The sequence below is a fragment of the Lepidochelys kempii genome, chromosome 3, assembly GCF_965140285.1.
Source record: "Lepidochelys kempii isolate rLepKem1 chromosome 3, rLepKem1.hap1, whole genome shotgun sequence".
In the NCBI taxonomy this organism is placed as follows: domain Eukaryota; kingdom Metazoa; phylum Chordata; order Testudines; family Cheloniidae; genus Lepidochelys; species Lepidochelys kempii.
Window position 1 is genome coordinate 192,529,612 of NC_136382.1, and position 18,021 is coordinate 192,547,632.

At 42.7% G+C, this 18,021-nt stretch overlaps 1 protein-coding gene across 4 annotated transcripts in view; it reads left to right on the plus strand.

Annotated features, from left to right (window-relative positions):
- The window catches only part of PCSK2 (proprotein convertase subtilisin/kexin type 2), a 202,771-nt gene that overhangs the window by 88,654 nt on the left and 96,096 nt on the right, over positions 1-18,021 (plus strand). For all 4 annotated transcript variants that reach the window (XM_073339426.2, XM_073339427.2, XM_073339428.2 and 1 more), the window contains exons 3-5: positions 4,885-4,998; positions 8,768-8,876; positions 11,773-11,810. In XM_073339426.2, the coding sequence (XP_073195527.1) occupies positions 4,885-4,998; positions 8,768-8,876; positions 11,773-11,810 (261 nt within the window). The remainder of the gene's footprint in view (positions 1-4,884; positions 4,999-8,767; positions 8,877-11,772; positions 11,811-18,021) is intronic.

Consider the following 18,021-nt stretch of genomic DNA (forward strand, 5'->3'; position numbering starts at 1 on the left):
AGAAGAATTCCAGAAATTTCAATCCGTGACCGAGTCCCCAATGAACTGATCAGACAGCAGAGTGGAGTGCAGGAAATCATTGTTGAGAGCTGGCATAGTAAAATGCGATGGGCCAGGCATGTGGCGAGGTTCACTGACAATCAGTGGACTGCAGCTGTCGCTGAGTGGTACTCATGGGAACTGAAACAACCACTTGGCTGACTTCGAAAGAGATGGGAAGATTTTATCGTGAAAAGACATGGCCACACATGGAGAAGGAAGGCCTGGATATGAGAAGAATGGAAGATGTGTTGTGGTCGGCGCAATCTATATGAGGGCTGAAAGACTGATCAATCAAGGTGATCAAGATGATGTTTAAAATCCTAGCGTAGAAAGGGCAACTTTATCTATTTCAGTATGTTGGCTGGTCAAAGTAAACCATAGACCCCTTCCCCCTCTCTCCCTCCTCCCATCTACACTAGGATTTTAAAACATATTAGCTATCAGGGTCTAAAAAAATACATCTCTTTTAGACGCACCCTCGGAAAGGGGATAAAACGCTCTAAACTAACTCTCTGCTGCTATGAAGGTGCATGACTCCAGTGAATTCAACAGAGTTGTGCATTCTTATGCCAATGGCGCATTTGGCCTTATGGGGAACTTTTGGTTGTTTTCCGAGACCTATATGAATTTGAAGTCATCATATGAACTTGACATTGTTACACCTTCTGTGTGTGTGTTCAGTGGGATGAAGGTGCGCTTTGGCCTTGGGCTAGCTAACATGAGATAAAATCCTGGTAAAGACAAAGCAGCTTGGAACTTTCACACATATTAGCAGGTTAAGGTAAAGACCATGGGAGATATTAGGGTTCACTTAGGCCTGCTAATTCATACAAAACTTCAGCTACGTTCTCTCCACTGTGAGTTTACCTTGTGTTAGGTACCACATGTCAGCTAGCATGAGGTAAGAACTAGAGCTGGACATAATTTTTCAGAGGAATAGTTTATTCAACAAAAATGCAGTTTCAGTCAATCCGAAACTATTCATGAATTTGACCCAAATAGTTTTGGCTGTTTGCAAAGCAACTGGTGGAGGAGGCCTAGTTAGTGGTGCTGCTGTTGTTTAGAGGTTAGGGCACCAACCTTGGCTGTAGAAACCCCACGTCCAGATCCCCACTTTGGAACAGACCCACAACACACTTCTTCAATCCACCAAAAATTCCAAAAAGTTTCTGATTTGGTTTGATGGTTGAACCATTTCCCTGCTTTTTTTAGTGGTGGTGGTGGGAGGGAGGGGGTTGAAACTATCACCAAAGCAAAAAAAATCAGTTATTCACCCAGCTCTAGTAAGAACACAGCTTTTTTCTCAGTGAACACAAACCTTAGAGGAAAAATATTGCATTTTTCGGTTTTGACATACTCCATCCATCATCTTTATGTAAAACATTCATAAAACCTCCTGTAGCATGATTTTTGTTGGGGGAGGGTGCATGTTCCTTTCTGATACATCTCCTCTTCTGACTGTAATAAAGATGTAACAATTCACTGCCAAACAGACGGGGCGACACTGAATAATGAAAGCATTCAGGGCCAATTTTGGGGTGTCCTGAACCATTTTTTTCAAGTCATCTTGAAGAAAAGACATGGAAATGAAGAATTGCTGTTTAAGGAGTTGCGCTCCAACAGTATCAGATCTTTGCTTCTTCCCTTGTTGCAGTGGGTCATGTAGAGCCAGTGGGCTTGTGTGGGAGTACAAACGCTTGAGTTCTTTTTTTCTGGCATTCTCCTGTAATGCAGTTTGATTTCTGTTCTCTAATTATTTTATGTGATGACAGCTTGGGGTTTGGAATAGCAAGCAGAGGTGGTAGCTGACAAAGACATAATCATGGATCATCTCTCTGTTATCTCCATGGAACCCCAAACCTTATTTTAGAGATCTCCGACAATCTGCTCATCCCTTTCTCTAACTCAGTACAGATATCTGGCAAAGTTCAGTAAGCTCAGTGTGGTTCCTGCTTAATCACTACCCTCTTTTCAACTTTCGTTAAGATTTTTTTTTAAACAACATTCTCCATCACTTTTAATGAACCTTTACAAATAAAACTAGCAAAAAAAAAAAATAGAAGTCCCTTTTTGTTGAATTAGTTCTTTCCCCTCACCTCTTCTGTTTAGTTAAAAGCAATATAACTAATGTAAGTGGGTTTTAGAAATGAAGGAATTGCCATATCATTGTCATGTCATTGACTATTACCTGTAGTCCATGCTTTCTGGTCTCTGAGAGCAGCCAGTCCCAGATGCTTCAGAGGAAGGTGTATGAAAAGGTATAATGGATAACAATGAAGTAATATGCTCAGAGACCAAATTTTACCCGTCAGTTAGTGGCTGGCCTATGCATACTGCAGCAGGGCTTATGTCCTGTAGACATTATTTTTTTAATCGTAACAGTAACCCCAAGCCTTCAAAAATCATGAGGCAGACCCCCCAAAATAATGAAATTGGCTTAATGGCCAGATGTTTTAAAAATAATAAATTTCAGATTACTTTGTCTTTGGGTTCTTTGCCTTAGGCAGAGGTGAAAGTAAACTGGTACACCCCGGTACGGTGTCCTGGCAAGAGCCAGTGCACCGTATCGGGGTGGATTGGCTTCCCCAGGCACAATTTAAAGGGCCTGCGGCTCCCAGCAGCGGCTGGAGCCCCCGGCCTTTTAAATTGCTGCCAGAGCCCTGCTGCCGGAGCCCTGGGGTAGCGTCAGTGGGGCTGGGGCGGCGATTTCAAGGGCCTGGGGCGGTAGCAGCAGCCAAGCCCTGGGCCCTTTAAATCGTCCCTGGAGCCCCGCCGCCACTTCCCCAGGGCTCCGACAGACTCTGGAGACGATTTAAAGGGCCCGGCGCGGTAGTGACGGCCGGAGCCCCGTCCCCAGAGCCCTGGGGAAGCGGTGGTGGGGCTCTGGGGATGATTTAAAGGGCCCAGGGCTCCGGCCGCTGCTACCGCCCAGGGCCCTTTAAACCACTGCCAGAACCTGCGGCTGCCGCTGTTACCCCAAGGAGGGGGAAGGAGGTACTTGCTGGTACAGAGGGCTGGGGCTGACCTCCTCCAGTCCCGCCTCTTCCGCCTGAGGCCCCGTCCCTTCTGGGGGCCAGAGACAACCCCAGCCCAGCCCCATACCGGTAAGTCCCTAGACTTACTTTCACCCGTGGCCTTAGGTCACACATGCCTCACATTTTCAAGCTTTTCTCTGTAACCAGGAGGGCTAGAAACTGAATTTTTTTAAAAAATGGAAGCTGAGATTTTAATGCAGTTTCTTGATTCCAGGAGCAGGGGCTTTAAGAAATATGCCAAAAAATCAGAGTTGGCAAACTGCTTGTTCTGCAAGGCCAAAAAATGGATTAAATGTGTAATTGCCAGATTCAGTATAAATATAGAAGTTCTTGGTAAGTTTCCTTTTTGGAATTCTGCTAAGCTCTCCATCTCACTAATATCCTGTGGCAAACAGTACGAGTTTAATTGTGTTGTGTGGGTTTTTTTTAAAGTGCTTTGTGAGCTTTAAAATATAACACAGGGGGATATCCCTGCACTTTCTGGTCCTGTGTGGTGTATGGGCTACACTACCTTTGGGATGGTGCATGCTTTTCCTGGTCTTCTCTCTCTGCTCTGCCTTGGCCTTTCCTCCCTCTCATTCTTGTGGCTGACGTGTGTTCCCATGTGTACACAGAGGGAGCACAAGGGCCAGATTCTCAGCTGAAATAATTTGCTGGAACTCTATTGATTTTGATTATTTAAACCAGCTGAGAATCTAGCACAGGGAGTACAACTTTGACTGAGCCCTACACAGTGTGGGCAAGTAGAGGTGGACTCCTTTAGTAGTCTCTACCCATATACTCGCACTCAAGCTGGTCACGATCTGCCACTTGGTGCATACACTTGTACTTTTAAAAAATGCTTTTACTGTGTCTCTAGTATCTGTGGTTTGATCTGTTCTGTGTAATAAGCAAAACTTTCATTTCTTCCAATCTCTGTGTAACCATCGAAGCTGACTCTTTCCATTGAATCTTTCTGGGCAATATATTTGGTTCACTGTCAGGCTTTTTGTGACAAGGTGGTGTTAGCCAGCTTCCTGGTGGCTTAGAGAGCACCAAGGGTACTGGGTATGGTTGGAGTAGGAGGGATTTAGGTAGTTTGAGTGGGTTTGGAAGGTTAGAAGGGATCACTTGGACCTGTAGAGAACCTGATGAGCTGATGAGGTAATTAGCTCATGAATGGGACAGCTGGGAAAAGAAGGCAAGCAGTATAACAGGCTGAGCCAGGGAGCAGAAAGGGGGACTTCTAGTTGCTACTATATCTGTGATCTATCTGGTGCACAGGGGAGAAACAGTGACAATAAAGACACTTGGTGCAGGTACACTGGTAGATCATGTATGCTGTTTAATTCACCCAGAGGGCTTACCAGTCTACAGTGTTTCCAGGTGCTGAAGGGGAAATTCATTTACAGCCAGGCATTTATAGTAAAGAAGTTCATAAAAACTGGCAACACACAAAAAATATTTTAGAACCTCAAATGCACAGATGAAATCTCCTACACCAGATATATTTTTCATAGCACAACCTTTTGGTAGAAATGAAATGTTATTAAACTATTCTGTGTATCCAGTGTGCTATTTTTGATACAGGAAAGCAGGGCTGGCTTTGGAAATGCATATGATGAAAGCCTGAAAAAAACAAAAGTCAGTACTGGTTCAGATCCATGTCATTATTTTAACCAAAACCTGACTCCTGGAGTGGGTTTTCTTAAATAGCTTTGACTTCTATTGATTAGGAATTTTTGACTTTTCTGAGAAAAAACAAGCAGAAAAAAAATGTTAAACAAATACGGATGTTGTGTTAATAATATAAACATTACTGTTCCAGATAAAGAAGGCTGTGCAGCAGGAAGGCTTTGGCAGAAAAAAGCGAGGCTATAGAGAGATCAATGAAATTGACATAAACATGAATGATCCTTTATTTACAAAGCAGTGGTACCTGGTAAGCAAATCAGTCATTTTTAATAAAGATCTTCAGTAACCAAAAAAACCCAGTTTACTTACACATTATTCCTTCTTGTTCATCATAGAATATCAGGGTTGAAAGGGACCTCATCTAGTCCAACCCCCCTCCTCAAAGCAGGACCAATCTGCAATTTTTGCCCCAGATCCCTAAATGGCCCCTTTAAGGATTAAAGTCACAACCCTGCATTTAACAGGCTAATGCTCAAACCACTGAGCTATCTCTCCCCTACAACTTGTTGCACTAGTCTGGGAACATGCCCTCCAGACTTTTCACCAGAACTTTGAACTTATTCCAAGATAATTTTTCCTAGCATATATAGGGAGCCTGCTGCATGCTGGGACTGGAGTTAGGAGCATGACCCAAAGTTAAATGATTTGAACCTGAGTTTCTTACAGACTGGCTGAGTGCTCTAAGTACTGGGCTATTGAGTATGAGAGAGAGTAGCACCACCTTCTGCTCCTGCTCTTTGGGTTTGTCCCTAAGCCCTGGTCTACACTGGGTGGGGAGGGAGGGGGATTGATCTAAATTATGCAACTTCAGCTACGTGAATAAGGTAGCTGAAGTCAACATACTTAGATCAACTTACCATGGTGTCTTCATCCTAGTGAGTTGACCGCTGCCGCTCTCCCATTGACTCTGCCTGCGCCTCTCACGACGTTGGAGTACAGGAGTCCACGGGAGAGTGCTCGGGGGTCGATTTATCGCATCTAGACTAGATGCAATAAATCAAACCCTGCTGGATCAATCACTGCCTGCTGATGCGGCAGGTAGTGAAGACATACCCATAGTTTCCTTATGAATCTAACCCTTTGCTTCCAGATTTCCCTTTTTTAAATATACAGATAAAAACAGAGTTAAAAAGGCTTGAAATCAAAACAATTTTTTCTTGACTCCTTGATTCACTGAATTTTTTTTTTAAATTGGTTTGGGGTTGACCTGAATTGATTTTTTTAAAAAAGTTTTTGGACCTGCCAGTGAACCAAAAAATTAGTTGTTTGCACAGCTATAGTTGAAGGTGGAGGTGTCACACATAGGAAAGAAACCAAAATGGGAATAGGAGGGACCTCAGGAGCTAGAGGAAAGTTGTTGATTAAAGTTGGTCAGAACATTTTTGTTGAAACTTTGCTTTCCAAAGGAAAATGCGGGGTGTTTTTTTTTTTCAAAATTGAAACATTTTAAAAAAAATGTTGACTTTGACAACAATTCCAGGAAAAAATCAAAACAAAAAAAATTGTTTCAGAAAATTTTCATTTAGGAAAATTATGGATTTAAATTTCAGAATTTCAGTGTTTTGTTTCAGAATTTTAAAATTGTTTTGAATTTTATTTTTTTCATTTTACATTTATTTTTACATCATTTCTTGACATGTCAGTGGTAGAAGAGCATAACATGCAGTACAGATGTGTCAAAATATGACAATATAATAGTTATTTGTATTTTATTTTACTTTTTAAAATTGTTAAGAGTAGATGCTACTTCGTACTGATTTGAAACTTATTATATTCTTTTCTAGATCAAAGTGTCTCCTATTTGTGTTGCAATGAAACAATCTATTAAACTAATTTCAAATATTGTTTGCATGTTGTTCCCAAATTATGAGAGAGACAAGGTGAGTGAGGTAATACCTTTTACTGGATCAACTCCAGTTGGTGAATTAGACAAGCTTTTGAGCTATGTGGAGCTCTTCTTCAGGTCAATTCAACTATCTGTTTCATTACAACACAAACAGGAGACACTTTGAACTAGAATGAAACATCTTATATTCTAATCAGCACTAATCAGCTGCCATTAATGATTTCAAAATTTCAGAATGAAAATTAGAAATTCCAAAAGAAAATTAAAAGGAGGACGTGTGGCACCTTAGAGACTAACCAATTTATTTGAGCATAAGCTTTCGTGAGCTACAGGATGCATCCGATGAAGTGAGCTGTAGCTCACGAAAGCTTATGCTCAAATAAATTGGTTAGTCTCTAAGGTGCCACAAGTCCTCCTTTTCTTTTTGCGAATACAGACTAACACGGCTGCTACTCTGAAATCTGAAAAGAAAATTAGAAATTCAGAATAAAATTTTGATATGAAAATGTTCCTCAACAATTTCTTTTGAAATTTCCAGATTGTGGGAAATTTCACAAATATTTGTTTTGAGTCCAATTTGGAACAAAAGACACTTAGAAATATTGACCGTTCCCTCAAACCAGAAACTGAGAGTGTCAACCAGTTCTACTGTTGTTGATGATGGAAGGGAAATAAGGGATATGGTGGGAGTGCAGAACATGTCTAAGCAATTCAACTATCTATAGTTCAATACAGTCCTTGAAAAAATGTTTATCACAAATAGAGGTTATTGTGTATATTCTTTTATGTCCTTAGTGAGAATATATTTGAGGTGATATTGAGCAGATACCCTCAAACATCTGACCAACCGGTTGGTACAGAAGCACCCTATCTAAGGCCCCAGTCCAACAAAGGCATTAAGTGTGTTTAATTTTAAGCGTATGAATAATCCCATTTGATTTCAGTGGGACTACTTACATCAGGGGTTGGCAAAACTTTTGGCCCAAGGGACACATCGGGGTGGGGAATTTGCTTGCAGGGCCGTCAATGTAGGGCTGGAGCAGGGGGTTGAGGTGCGGGAGGGAGTGCGGGGTGTGGGAGGAGGTGTGGTATGCAGGAAGGGGCTCAGGGCAAGGGGTTGGGGTGCAGGAGGGGTGCAGGGTGTATGAGGGGGCTCAGGGGAAGGGGTTTGGGGTGCAGGAGGGAGTGCACAGTATGGGAGGGGACTCAGGGCAGTGATACAGGGAGGGGTGCAGAGTGCAGGAGGGGGTTGGGGTACAAGGTGCAGCAGGGGGCTCAGGGCAGGGGGTTGGGGTGCAGGAGAGATCGAGGTGCAGCAGGGGACTTAGGGCAGGGGGTTGGGGTGCAGGAGAGATCGAGGTGCAGCAGGGGACTTAGGGCAGGGGGTTGGGGTGCAGGCTTCAGCCTGGTGCAGCTTACCTGGAGCAGCTCCGGGGTGGCAGCGGCATGCACCGGGGCCAGGGCAGGTTCCCTGTCTTCCTGCGCTGGCCCAGCGCCGCTCCAGGAAGTGGCTGGCACCACGTCCCTGTGGCCCCTGGAGGGCTCTGCTCGCCTGTGGGTACCTCCCCCAAAGCTCCCATTGGCCGCAGTTCCCCGTTCGCAGCCAATGGGAGCTTCAGGGGAGGTATCCAAAGGCAAGAGCAGCACACGGAGCCCTCTGCCCCCCCTTCCCCAGGGGCCGCAGGGATGTGGTGCTGGCCACTTCCTGGAGTGGCGCAGGGCCCATGACACCATGGGAGTGGCAAATCCGCGGGCCGGATCCAAAGCCCTGAGGGGCCGGATCTGGCCCGTGGGCCGTAGTTTGCTCACCGCTGACTTACTTGCTTACATGCTTCTCTGGACTGGAATCTAAGGGCCTGACCCTGAATTCACTGGGAGTTCTACACATGGGTGCCTTGTGAGATCAGGCCCTAAGAGGGGTCAAACCTTATGCTGTCTCAGAATTCTCTTGCTGTTGCAGGTTTATTTTTCCATCTTCCATATTATATAAATATGTGCTCCAGGGTAAATGAGACATACCTGACATAGAATATGTGCAGTATGTACTAGGCAGAAACTCAATGACTGTAGAAAATGGACTATCCGTGCACACACACACGTGCATGCATGCACACGCACACAAAAGAAGAAGAAATAATAATACTCTTTTGCTTTTCAATTGATGTATTAGATCAACACTGGTCAAGCAGATGGGACCCCTGGACTTGATCTAAATGTGGCTGAAGCCTGGGAGCTGGGATATACAGGGAAAGGTGTTACCATAGGAATTATGGATGATGGTAAGTGAGGATTCCAATCCACCCTAACTAAATTAGCCTTCAACATTGGTTCTCCACTTGTAAGGTAACTCCCTTCTCTCCATACATCTGAAGAAGTGGGTTTTTTACCCACAAAAGCTTATGCCCAAATAAATCTGTTAGTCTTTAAGGTGCCACTGGACTTCTCGTTATTTTTGAAGATACGTACGACAGTTTTAGAGGTTTAAATAGCTTACTCAGTATAATCTTATGCAAAAACTTTTTTTTAAAATTTGAAATAAAGTATAACCTAGATTAATGATAATGCCAATGTTGCTCTCCAGATTCTGTAAAGACTTTGAGAGCAGCAGGGGAAAGGCACCATAAGCATATGTGTTATAATTGGGCCATTGAAGTGTAAACAGCCAAACCTTACACAACTTTAAGTAACCCCTAATTATTATAAATCACACACAGAGCTCTTTTATGGCCATTAGGTGAACGTGAGGACTCACATTGACTTCAGTGGGCTTTCAGTGGGGATTTCAATTGCCTTGCACACAGTAGATATAAGAGCATTTTCCCATGTTAAAATATTGACATTGTAGAGCAGAACCAAAATAATTAATACTTTCTCACTGGATGTCCATACTGACCCGCATATTATATACATTAATAGTTTAGGGTAAAATGGAAGTAGGAGAGAAGATACAGCATGTTGAAAAAACAGCTGTACTTTGCATGGATTCATCAGACTGTCAAAATACAAGAAAGACAAGGTAGGTATGGCAACATCTTTTATTGGATCAACTTCTGCTGGTGGAAGGTACAAGCTTTCGAGCTCCAGAGCTCTTCTTCTTCTCTCATGACCTGGGCCAACAAACAAACACTGCACACAAAATACAGGAGTCTCTTAAAATTTCTCAGCACTTTTGAGCTAGTTGAATTTTGCAGTGGCTGTGTACACTCGCCATGGTGACTGAACAATACTAAAAATAAGTGAAAGGACTGAAACCACCAGGATCTTCAGTGATCCACTGGGATCTGTCCTTGTTCTATTCTGGTATTCCCCTCCCAACCTGTTCCATACTCAAGTGAGACAGCTGGGTAAATAGCGAGGCAGATTGGCCTGTGGTTACATCAGTATGGGGACATCTCACCGCTCTCTTCCTCGTTTTCACGGGTCCCATTTAGCAAGGCCTGCCTCTTCAGCGACTGGGCACAATTGCCACCTGAGTGACAGCGAGCTGGTTGAGGCTCAGTCTAAATTAGGCTGCTGAGGCCATGCTAGTTAGCTGGAGGGCGCATTTAGAGAGTGGAACACAGAAGGAGGTCCCCCCCCCCATTAACTGATACCCTGTGACTATTCTAGCAAACCAGCTACTTACAGGAATGTTCACCAACCCAGCACATTTTAAGTAAATGTTTGCAGACAGCCCTTTCTGAATTTGTAAATGTGAATATTTGCACTTCTCAGAGTTATGCTCATCCAATCAAAGAACAGAAACATTGTGTGTGACCTGTGAAGGCCAGCCAACCCAGCTCAAGTTACCAGGAGCCCATGGTCCCTCGTCATTTCCATCAAAATTGCTGAATTGTTTTGGTGGGGTGGGTAGGTAGAATCTGAAAAAAAAAAGTCAAATTTTGTTTTGACATTTTTTGAATGACATTTTGATTTTTTATATGATTTTTCATTTTGATTTTTTTTAAACGGAGGGGGGGGGGGGCCCTGAAAATAAAATATGCTGTTTTGGATGTAAACAAAATTTTCTCAATCTCTGGTTCAGGCATTGAACCAAAAAAATCAATTAATCAATCAATTCACGGATCTAGATTAAATCCATGGACTATACTGTTTTGTTTTGCAGAATTTATTCATTATGAGCGTCTCTTGGTTTCTGGACAGAATCACAGAGAAGTCACAAATTTTTCATAGTTTTTGTGCAAAACTATAAATAGGCCCAGTTTGCTCAAAATATCAATGGATGTGAGTGAATCTTTGGGGGATTTTCTAATTTGTAACCAAATTCAAAAGCAGTTAACTGAATGTCACATGTCTTAAACATCACACACATCTAGTTTTAAGCTCAGTAAGCGCTGTGAAATACCTTAGTAAGCTGAATGCTCAGTCTGTAATGATATTCAGAAGTTTGCAAATCAATCTGTTCCACCATTAAGAATTCTCTGGCACTATTTGCGGAAACAGACATGTTTGCCCCAGTGAACTATCCATTTTTAATTTAGGTAATATTCTGCCTACTTAATTTTTCTGTGCCATTTCCAATGGCTATGATAGTTTCCTTTCCTCTCCTACACTTTTGTGTATTAAAACTGTATGCTATTAGGGTCTGAATCCAATCTGAATCCAATCTGAGCCCACTGAAGTCAGTAGGTTTTTGATCGAGCCTTTAAAAATTTGATGTTTCCTTAACCAGAGGTGGCTGCATCTTAGAGGTGGGTGAAGTAATCTGTGTGTCAATATATTCAATAATAGAATATAGATATATATGTTTGTAAAGCGTATTGGGATCCTTTCAGATGAAAGGTACTATATAAATGCAAAATATTACTAGAACTACCATTACTAACCATATATGATCCAATTTAGATACTTGTCCCATAAATTTGGTGGCTCATTTCACACTTTTAGGTGCAAATTGGCACTTAAGAATTGATTTACTGGATTAAAAGATCCCAACTAAGATCACAGCAGAATTGGTACCCTAATTTAAAAGTCCACATTTGAATATTGGGCTCTCAGTCCAAACAAGTTTTGAGACCAGCATTATTCCTTATTATGGTTTTTCCTATAGTAGCAATCGACTCTTATTGCACTTTAGGGTTATTATAAAGTGTTTGTTGTAGGGGTTTTGGTTTGGTCTCTTTTTTTTTTGGAATGTTAACCTGTGGTTTGTGTGCTGTCTTCGTCTTATTGCAGGAATTGATTATCTTCATCCTGATCTTGCCTCAAATTATGTAAGTACACATGGACCTTTCCTGTAAAATGTGAGACTCTTTATTGTTTTGGTCTGTCTTTCATACAAAATGTTTACACACTGAATGGAGGAACTGCGCAGCTGAGCTACTGATCTTGCAGATGATAAATTTTACATAGAAAGCAAGTGGTCTAAAAATGGGACCTGGCAAATTGCCAGACATGAGCTTCCTGGGTAAGGAATGAAACAGTGAGGAGGAATGATGCTGTTACCTACCTTTAAATAAGCTGCAGTCTGCAATATTGGATTTAGGACAGAAATGAGTAACCCGGGAATTGGCTCTGAATCTTGCTGTTAAAATGCAGAATTCACCTATTACATGGAGAACAACAGAGATGCTACTTCTGTGGGCTATGGCAGGGCTGCTGTTTGTTCACAATGGCTATAGTGTGTATGAGAGTTTCAAAACTATGGTAACCATGTACTTCATTTACAACATGTGATTAAATTCAACTTTTCAGAGCATTCCCTGATCCTGCACATGGACTGTGTGTCTGTCGCACAATCAGACACTGTGTACAGTGTAAAATGATTGTTTCTTCAAACTCACCTCTGCTTTACCTCTGTTGTCATGGGCTCTTATCTCTTAGTATTTTAGACGCTGTTCTCATTGTCCTGTCATCTTTGACATTACTGCTCTCTGTCTACCTGCTTCTGCTGGTGCCCTCAGTTGCCACTCTCTGCGTGTTATGCTTTTTTTACATTGAAACTGATTGCTATGGTTGGGCCATTTGTTATGCAACGGGGCTCAAAGAAGCGTAACACTTTGGGGCTTTTGAAGCACTTAGGTAGCCAGTATTGCCTCTTTCTTAAAACCACATGCACAATAGGTGGGGCTCTCATTGCATATCAAGGTGAGAGGGTGTACCACTTTCTGGAACATTTTTTGAAACATCTTTTTGCCATGCATACTCCCCCCCCCCTCCATTCCACATAAGGGATTGATTCCATGGTCTTTGTTATAGGACTATGTAACAAGAGGTGGTGGTGGAGCCTGGAGGGCCAGTTGGCCTAGTGGCTAGAGTACCTGGCTTCCTGCCCCTGCTTCTGTGGTTGAGGTGCCTCAGTCTTTAAGGCAGGGGGAGTAGGGGGACCTGTTCCCTCCCACTCCATCAGGTCATAGCCCAGGGCCCTGTGTATGTCACCCCTGAGTAGGGGACCTCCCAGCAGGGAGTCTATGTTCAATGCCCTGGGCTACTTCCTACTATTGCCCCTTTAGGTTGAGGCAAGGCCCCTACAGTCCAAGCTCCTGTGGTGGCTTGTCTCTTAGTAGTGCCCCCTTGTGGGCCCTGGATAACATCTTGATGTGGTCCCAGATTCCTCGGGGCAGGGCAGCTGTAAGTTTGGCGGGATCAGAACCCCCACAAGGTCTCCATGCTTCAGTCACCGAGGTTCCTCTCAGGCCAGGTGCTCCTAGGTCTCATTCTCCATCTCCTTTGGCCAAAAAGACACTACTTGGGTCCCTGGTGGCTGTCTTGGCCAGCAGGCTAGCGATCCTTTCCTTAGGTAGGGCGGCAGCTAGCTCCTGCCTCTTCGCCTGTAATCCCTGAACTGAGCCAGGCTCCCTCCTTTTCTCTCCTCTCCAAACCTGGCATGGGCTGTAGGTATAATGGGGCAGAGCTAGCTGAAACCAAATGCTCTCCTTAACCCCTTCTATGCTGGTGGGTGGTTCCTCTGCTTCACCACAGGATGTCTCCGGTATTTTCTCAATCCATTGGACAGGACAACTACTGCCATTATAATGTACGCCAATTTTTATGTATGGAATATGTGAGACAGTTCAGTATCACAGTTTTCTTTTGATACTAAGGGTGAAATTCATCACAGTGCAGAGGCCGGGCACCAAGGCTCATGCATTGCTTAAGTCTCATTTAAACTATATTTTGTAGGTTTAAACAGGATTTAAGTGGTGCATAGACCTTGTGCAGGCTCTCTACACCGGGATGCAATTCACAATAAAGGAATATACAAAACCATGCAATGCACTGTGCCTATCACATGGTCCTGGGTAATCTTTAGCTATACAATAGGCTCATTGATGTCATCTCTGTTTCATATTAATGAAAGATTGCTGTGAAAGATAAGCACAGCTTATAACCTTGTCATGTCTAGCTCTATGGCTGACCACAGATATAATGTGGAGAAGGGTAATTCAGTTTCACGGAGGATATTGGTATTTCAGAATCTAGTTCCATTCTGATTTGGGACAAAACCCAAAGATTTCAGTCCCCTGTGAAAGGGAATGGAGCCCTGACTCAGGCCTGGCAGGCTGAAGAGCATCTGGGAGCCTAAAAGCCTCAGCTAAGCTGGGGGCCAGATGGGCTGCTGAGGAGCCAGGTTGATGAGCTGCCACGTAGGATTCCATCAGACCCTGGTCTCTGTTCTGTGAGAACTTTGATAAAATTGAACCATCTTTGTGCAATGTTTTGATTTGGATTAGTTGGCGGTCTCCAATGTAAAATCGACCAGCTCTTATCAGCTGTTCTAAATCATCCAGCGTATAGCTTTGCTGAACAATCTCAACATGTCCTTGGCATTTTCTCCATCCATTGGACAGGACAACTACTGCCATTCTTTTCAATTGACTTGTGGTTTAATGTTGGAAGGTGTGGTTACAAATTTTATGAATTTGGGAATCCTGAAAGCAAAATTGCAAATAGATTTGATTTCCAAGTGTGATTAAAAAGAACAAGGAAAGCCAGGCTTGATGGTTAAAGAGATGTTACACAGATACACTGGCACAAAAATGATAGGGGAGATGATGATACATTTATTCTTACATGGGATTCTTTTCAGCCAGCTATTTTTAAAACCGTTTCAAAATCCTCTAGTGCAATTTAAGAGAACAACAAGCACACAGAAAGGGTGAAATTCTGGATCCACTGAAGTCAATAGCAAAGTTCCCACTGACTTCAATGGAGCCAGGATTTCACCCAGACTGTGTAGAAGAGGGAGGCATCCATGAATGACAATGCACTTGGAAAATAGCCAAAGAATGTAAAGTGCAGGGGTGGTCAGTTTCACACCTTATTAATCTACTTAATGACTTGATTGCAGTTATTAAATCCTGTGTTTTAACTACAATATGCTTATCCCAAATGAGTGACTAAGCCAGAAGTTTATTTAAATTGAAACAAATAAAGTACACTACACAAAGATGACCTTTATATGTGTGTCTTTTTACATCTAGAGCCAAGAGAATAGCATATGTTATTACTACTATTAACATATCATTTATCCAGCAGTAATAGTGTGGGCAAAACATGAAAGATGACTCGGTCTCTAAAAAGCTTATGCTTTGAATAGAGACACAAGGTGGTTGAGGTAGTATCTTTTATTGGACCAACTTCTGTTGGTGCAAGAGACAAGCTTTTGAGCTTCCACAGAGCTCTTCTTCAGGTCTGGGAAACATGCAGAGCGTCACAGCTAAATACAAGGTGGAAGATTGTTTAGCATAAGTAGTTAACACATATTTCAAGGGACCTTCCACCTTGAACTGGTAAATGAATATTGTCAGGCTTTGGAGCAGTGTGTTTTAAGACTGTATTTGAAATGCAGAGAGGATTCTCGATTCATCTGGTAAAGGAGGGAGTCCCAGGAGTGAGGAGCAACATGAGAGCAGGCGCAAGCATAAGAATGTGAGAAGGGACCAAGTGGAAGTGTTAAAAAGGGAACATGGTCAGAAGAAAGGAAGCATGGGGGAGCAGGGGAGACGTGAGAGCTAGGGGAAATGGAACCAGAATAGTAGGCAACAGCGGAGCTGTGCAGCGCCTTCAAACTGGCTGCTCTTGATGTGGAATGTGAGCAGCAGCCAGTAAGGTCAGCAGGAGAGTGACATTGTCCAAGCAGAAGGTGAGGAAGATGATTTTGGCAGTGACATCTTTGATGGACTGCAGGGAACAAGCTGGGAAGCCAGAGAGAGAGAGAAAATAGGTCAGCGTAAGATAACGGATTTGTTTATAGGGATGGAGAGGAAAGGGTGGCATTTAGAAATGCTATAGAGGAAAAAAGAAAAGGAGTATTTGTGGCACCTTAGAGACTAACCAATTTATTTGAGCATAAGCTTTCGTGAGCTACAGCTCACTTCATCGGATGTAGAAGAAAAACAATACTAAGTGACAGGCTCAATAAGGGAGAGGAAAGGAGGAGATGAAAGTGACATTGACATGAGTAACAGAGAGAAGAGGACTTTCCAGCAGTGATGGAGAAAGGAACAAGAGGGGAGCAGAGGGCAGGAAGGACAAACAGGAAAGGTCGTGGTCCCTGTCTGACAAGATCACCCTCTAAAACACCAACACAAACTTGATCTACTTAATATAAGAGCCTAAAAACATGAGGAATAAATTGAAATAAGCCATTGTGTTTCAAATATTGCAGTGCTTCCACAGAAAATGCTATCCATACAATCAAGGCAAGGACAGTCTATATAGCTGGTCCTAGATTCAGTATGAATTAGCTGGAAATATAGGACGGGGCACAGTAATATCCTGATCCACACTAATCATATTTGAGCCAACAAAAAGCCATTTTAAAATGTCATCATCTGGGGCAAACATGTTACTTATGCAGAGAATTGTTTTTGCTTGAGTGAGCTGTAATTTGAAGCAGGTATCAAAGATTTGGTTTCAGCTGGATCTAAGACCAGACCTAGATCTAAAAATGAGATTAAATCACAGTGCTGGGACTGGATCCCTCACATCACCAAGCTCACACAAGACCTGTAGTCACCTGTTTGAGAGATGTGAGAGTTCTCGCAAACAGGACCTCAGAGTTTTGTGACATTTGCAGAGTAGGGAGGCTCTTTATTCATCCAAAGCATCTATGACTCACCAGGATACATAGCCTGACATCTAGTGTTTTATTCTACTGCCCATCAGCATAGCACGTGAGCACCTCCTACCTAAAATTGACAGCAATAGTTTCCACTGGATTTTATGGAGTCTCTGGCATGTCTCCTTTTTCAGGGTAAATTGTGCTGCTTCTTTTTTAAAACGGTTTTGTTAATTTCCTTTGTTGTATGCTTGATTGGGATTTATGGGGTAGAAGGGAGTGTCATTCTTATGGTGGAAAGACCTTTTAGAAGAGGTAGGTTTAGCATTGTTCCTAAAGACAGTCAGACTCTGAATTCACCTGATTTGCTCCAGAAGTGGAAATCCCCTCCCTTGTTCCCCTCTCCCCCAACCCACTGTAATCATCTATAAACTTTCAATATTGAGTGGCAAGGAAATTCAGTGAAAAGACAACTGAGCTGTTAAATATTGGAGAGTAATGCTGATGCCATGTTGTATAAAGTAAAGAATGATCTCATCCTCTTATCCTAAACTATATTGGGCCAGATCTTCAGCTGGTGTAAATTGACCTTGCTCCATTGCCTTCCCTGAAATTCAATAGAGGTATGACAATTTACACCAGTTAAAGATTTTCCCTTAGTTTGTGTGACAGACAGAGTAATTAGCCCAAGGCTGGGTACAGTGCTTCTGTCATACTGACAGAGAGTGGGAGTGAGGTTTGCCCAATTAAAAATTCACATCATAACCCTTCAAGACAAGTAATTGAATGTTTTTGACATCTCTCCATGTTATGGGCATTGTAAGAAAAGCCTTTGAGAACTGCTTTAAAAAGTGAACTCTCTCAGCTGTTTCCAAGCCACTTGAGGTCGGAGTATTGTCAAAGGAGAATTAGGACAGAAATCTTTTTCTCCTATGGAGACCATACAGCAATACATTTCTTATTAACATGTCACCTAGCCTGTTACATCACGGGCTTTATTTTAGCCTTATAAAGTATGGGCTCTTGAGTAAGCCATCCCATGATCGGAGTGCTGCTAGCCTGACATTTACAAGAGCAGCAGAATGACATGAGTGAGAATTAGCTTCTAGCAAAACATTACTATTGAACATTTTTACTAATGATATTGGTTGACATTTTAAAACTTGGGTGCCTAAAGTTGGGGGGGTCTATATTTAGGCCCCTAAATAAAAGTAGCCTGGTTTCCAAAGGCTCTAAAATACCTGCAGCTTCTATTTTCATGAATAAGAATCATGGGGTTTCAGCACAGTGCAAAGGGACATTAAAGATGCCCTTAATAGGCAGCTGGGGATGCCCTTGACATGGGAGAATCCTGAGGTGGCATAGAACTAGTTGTCATAGTATTGTGCCACCCCCTCATTGCTACATGTGGTGTCCTGGAA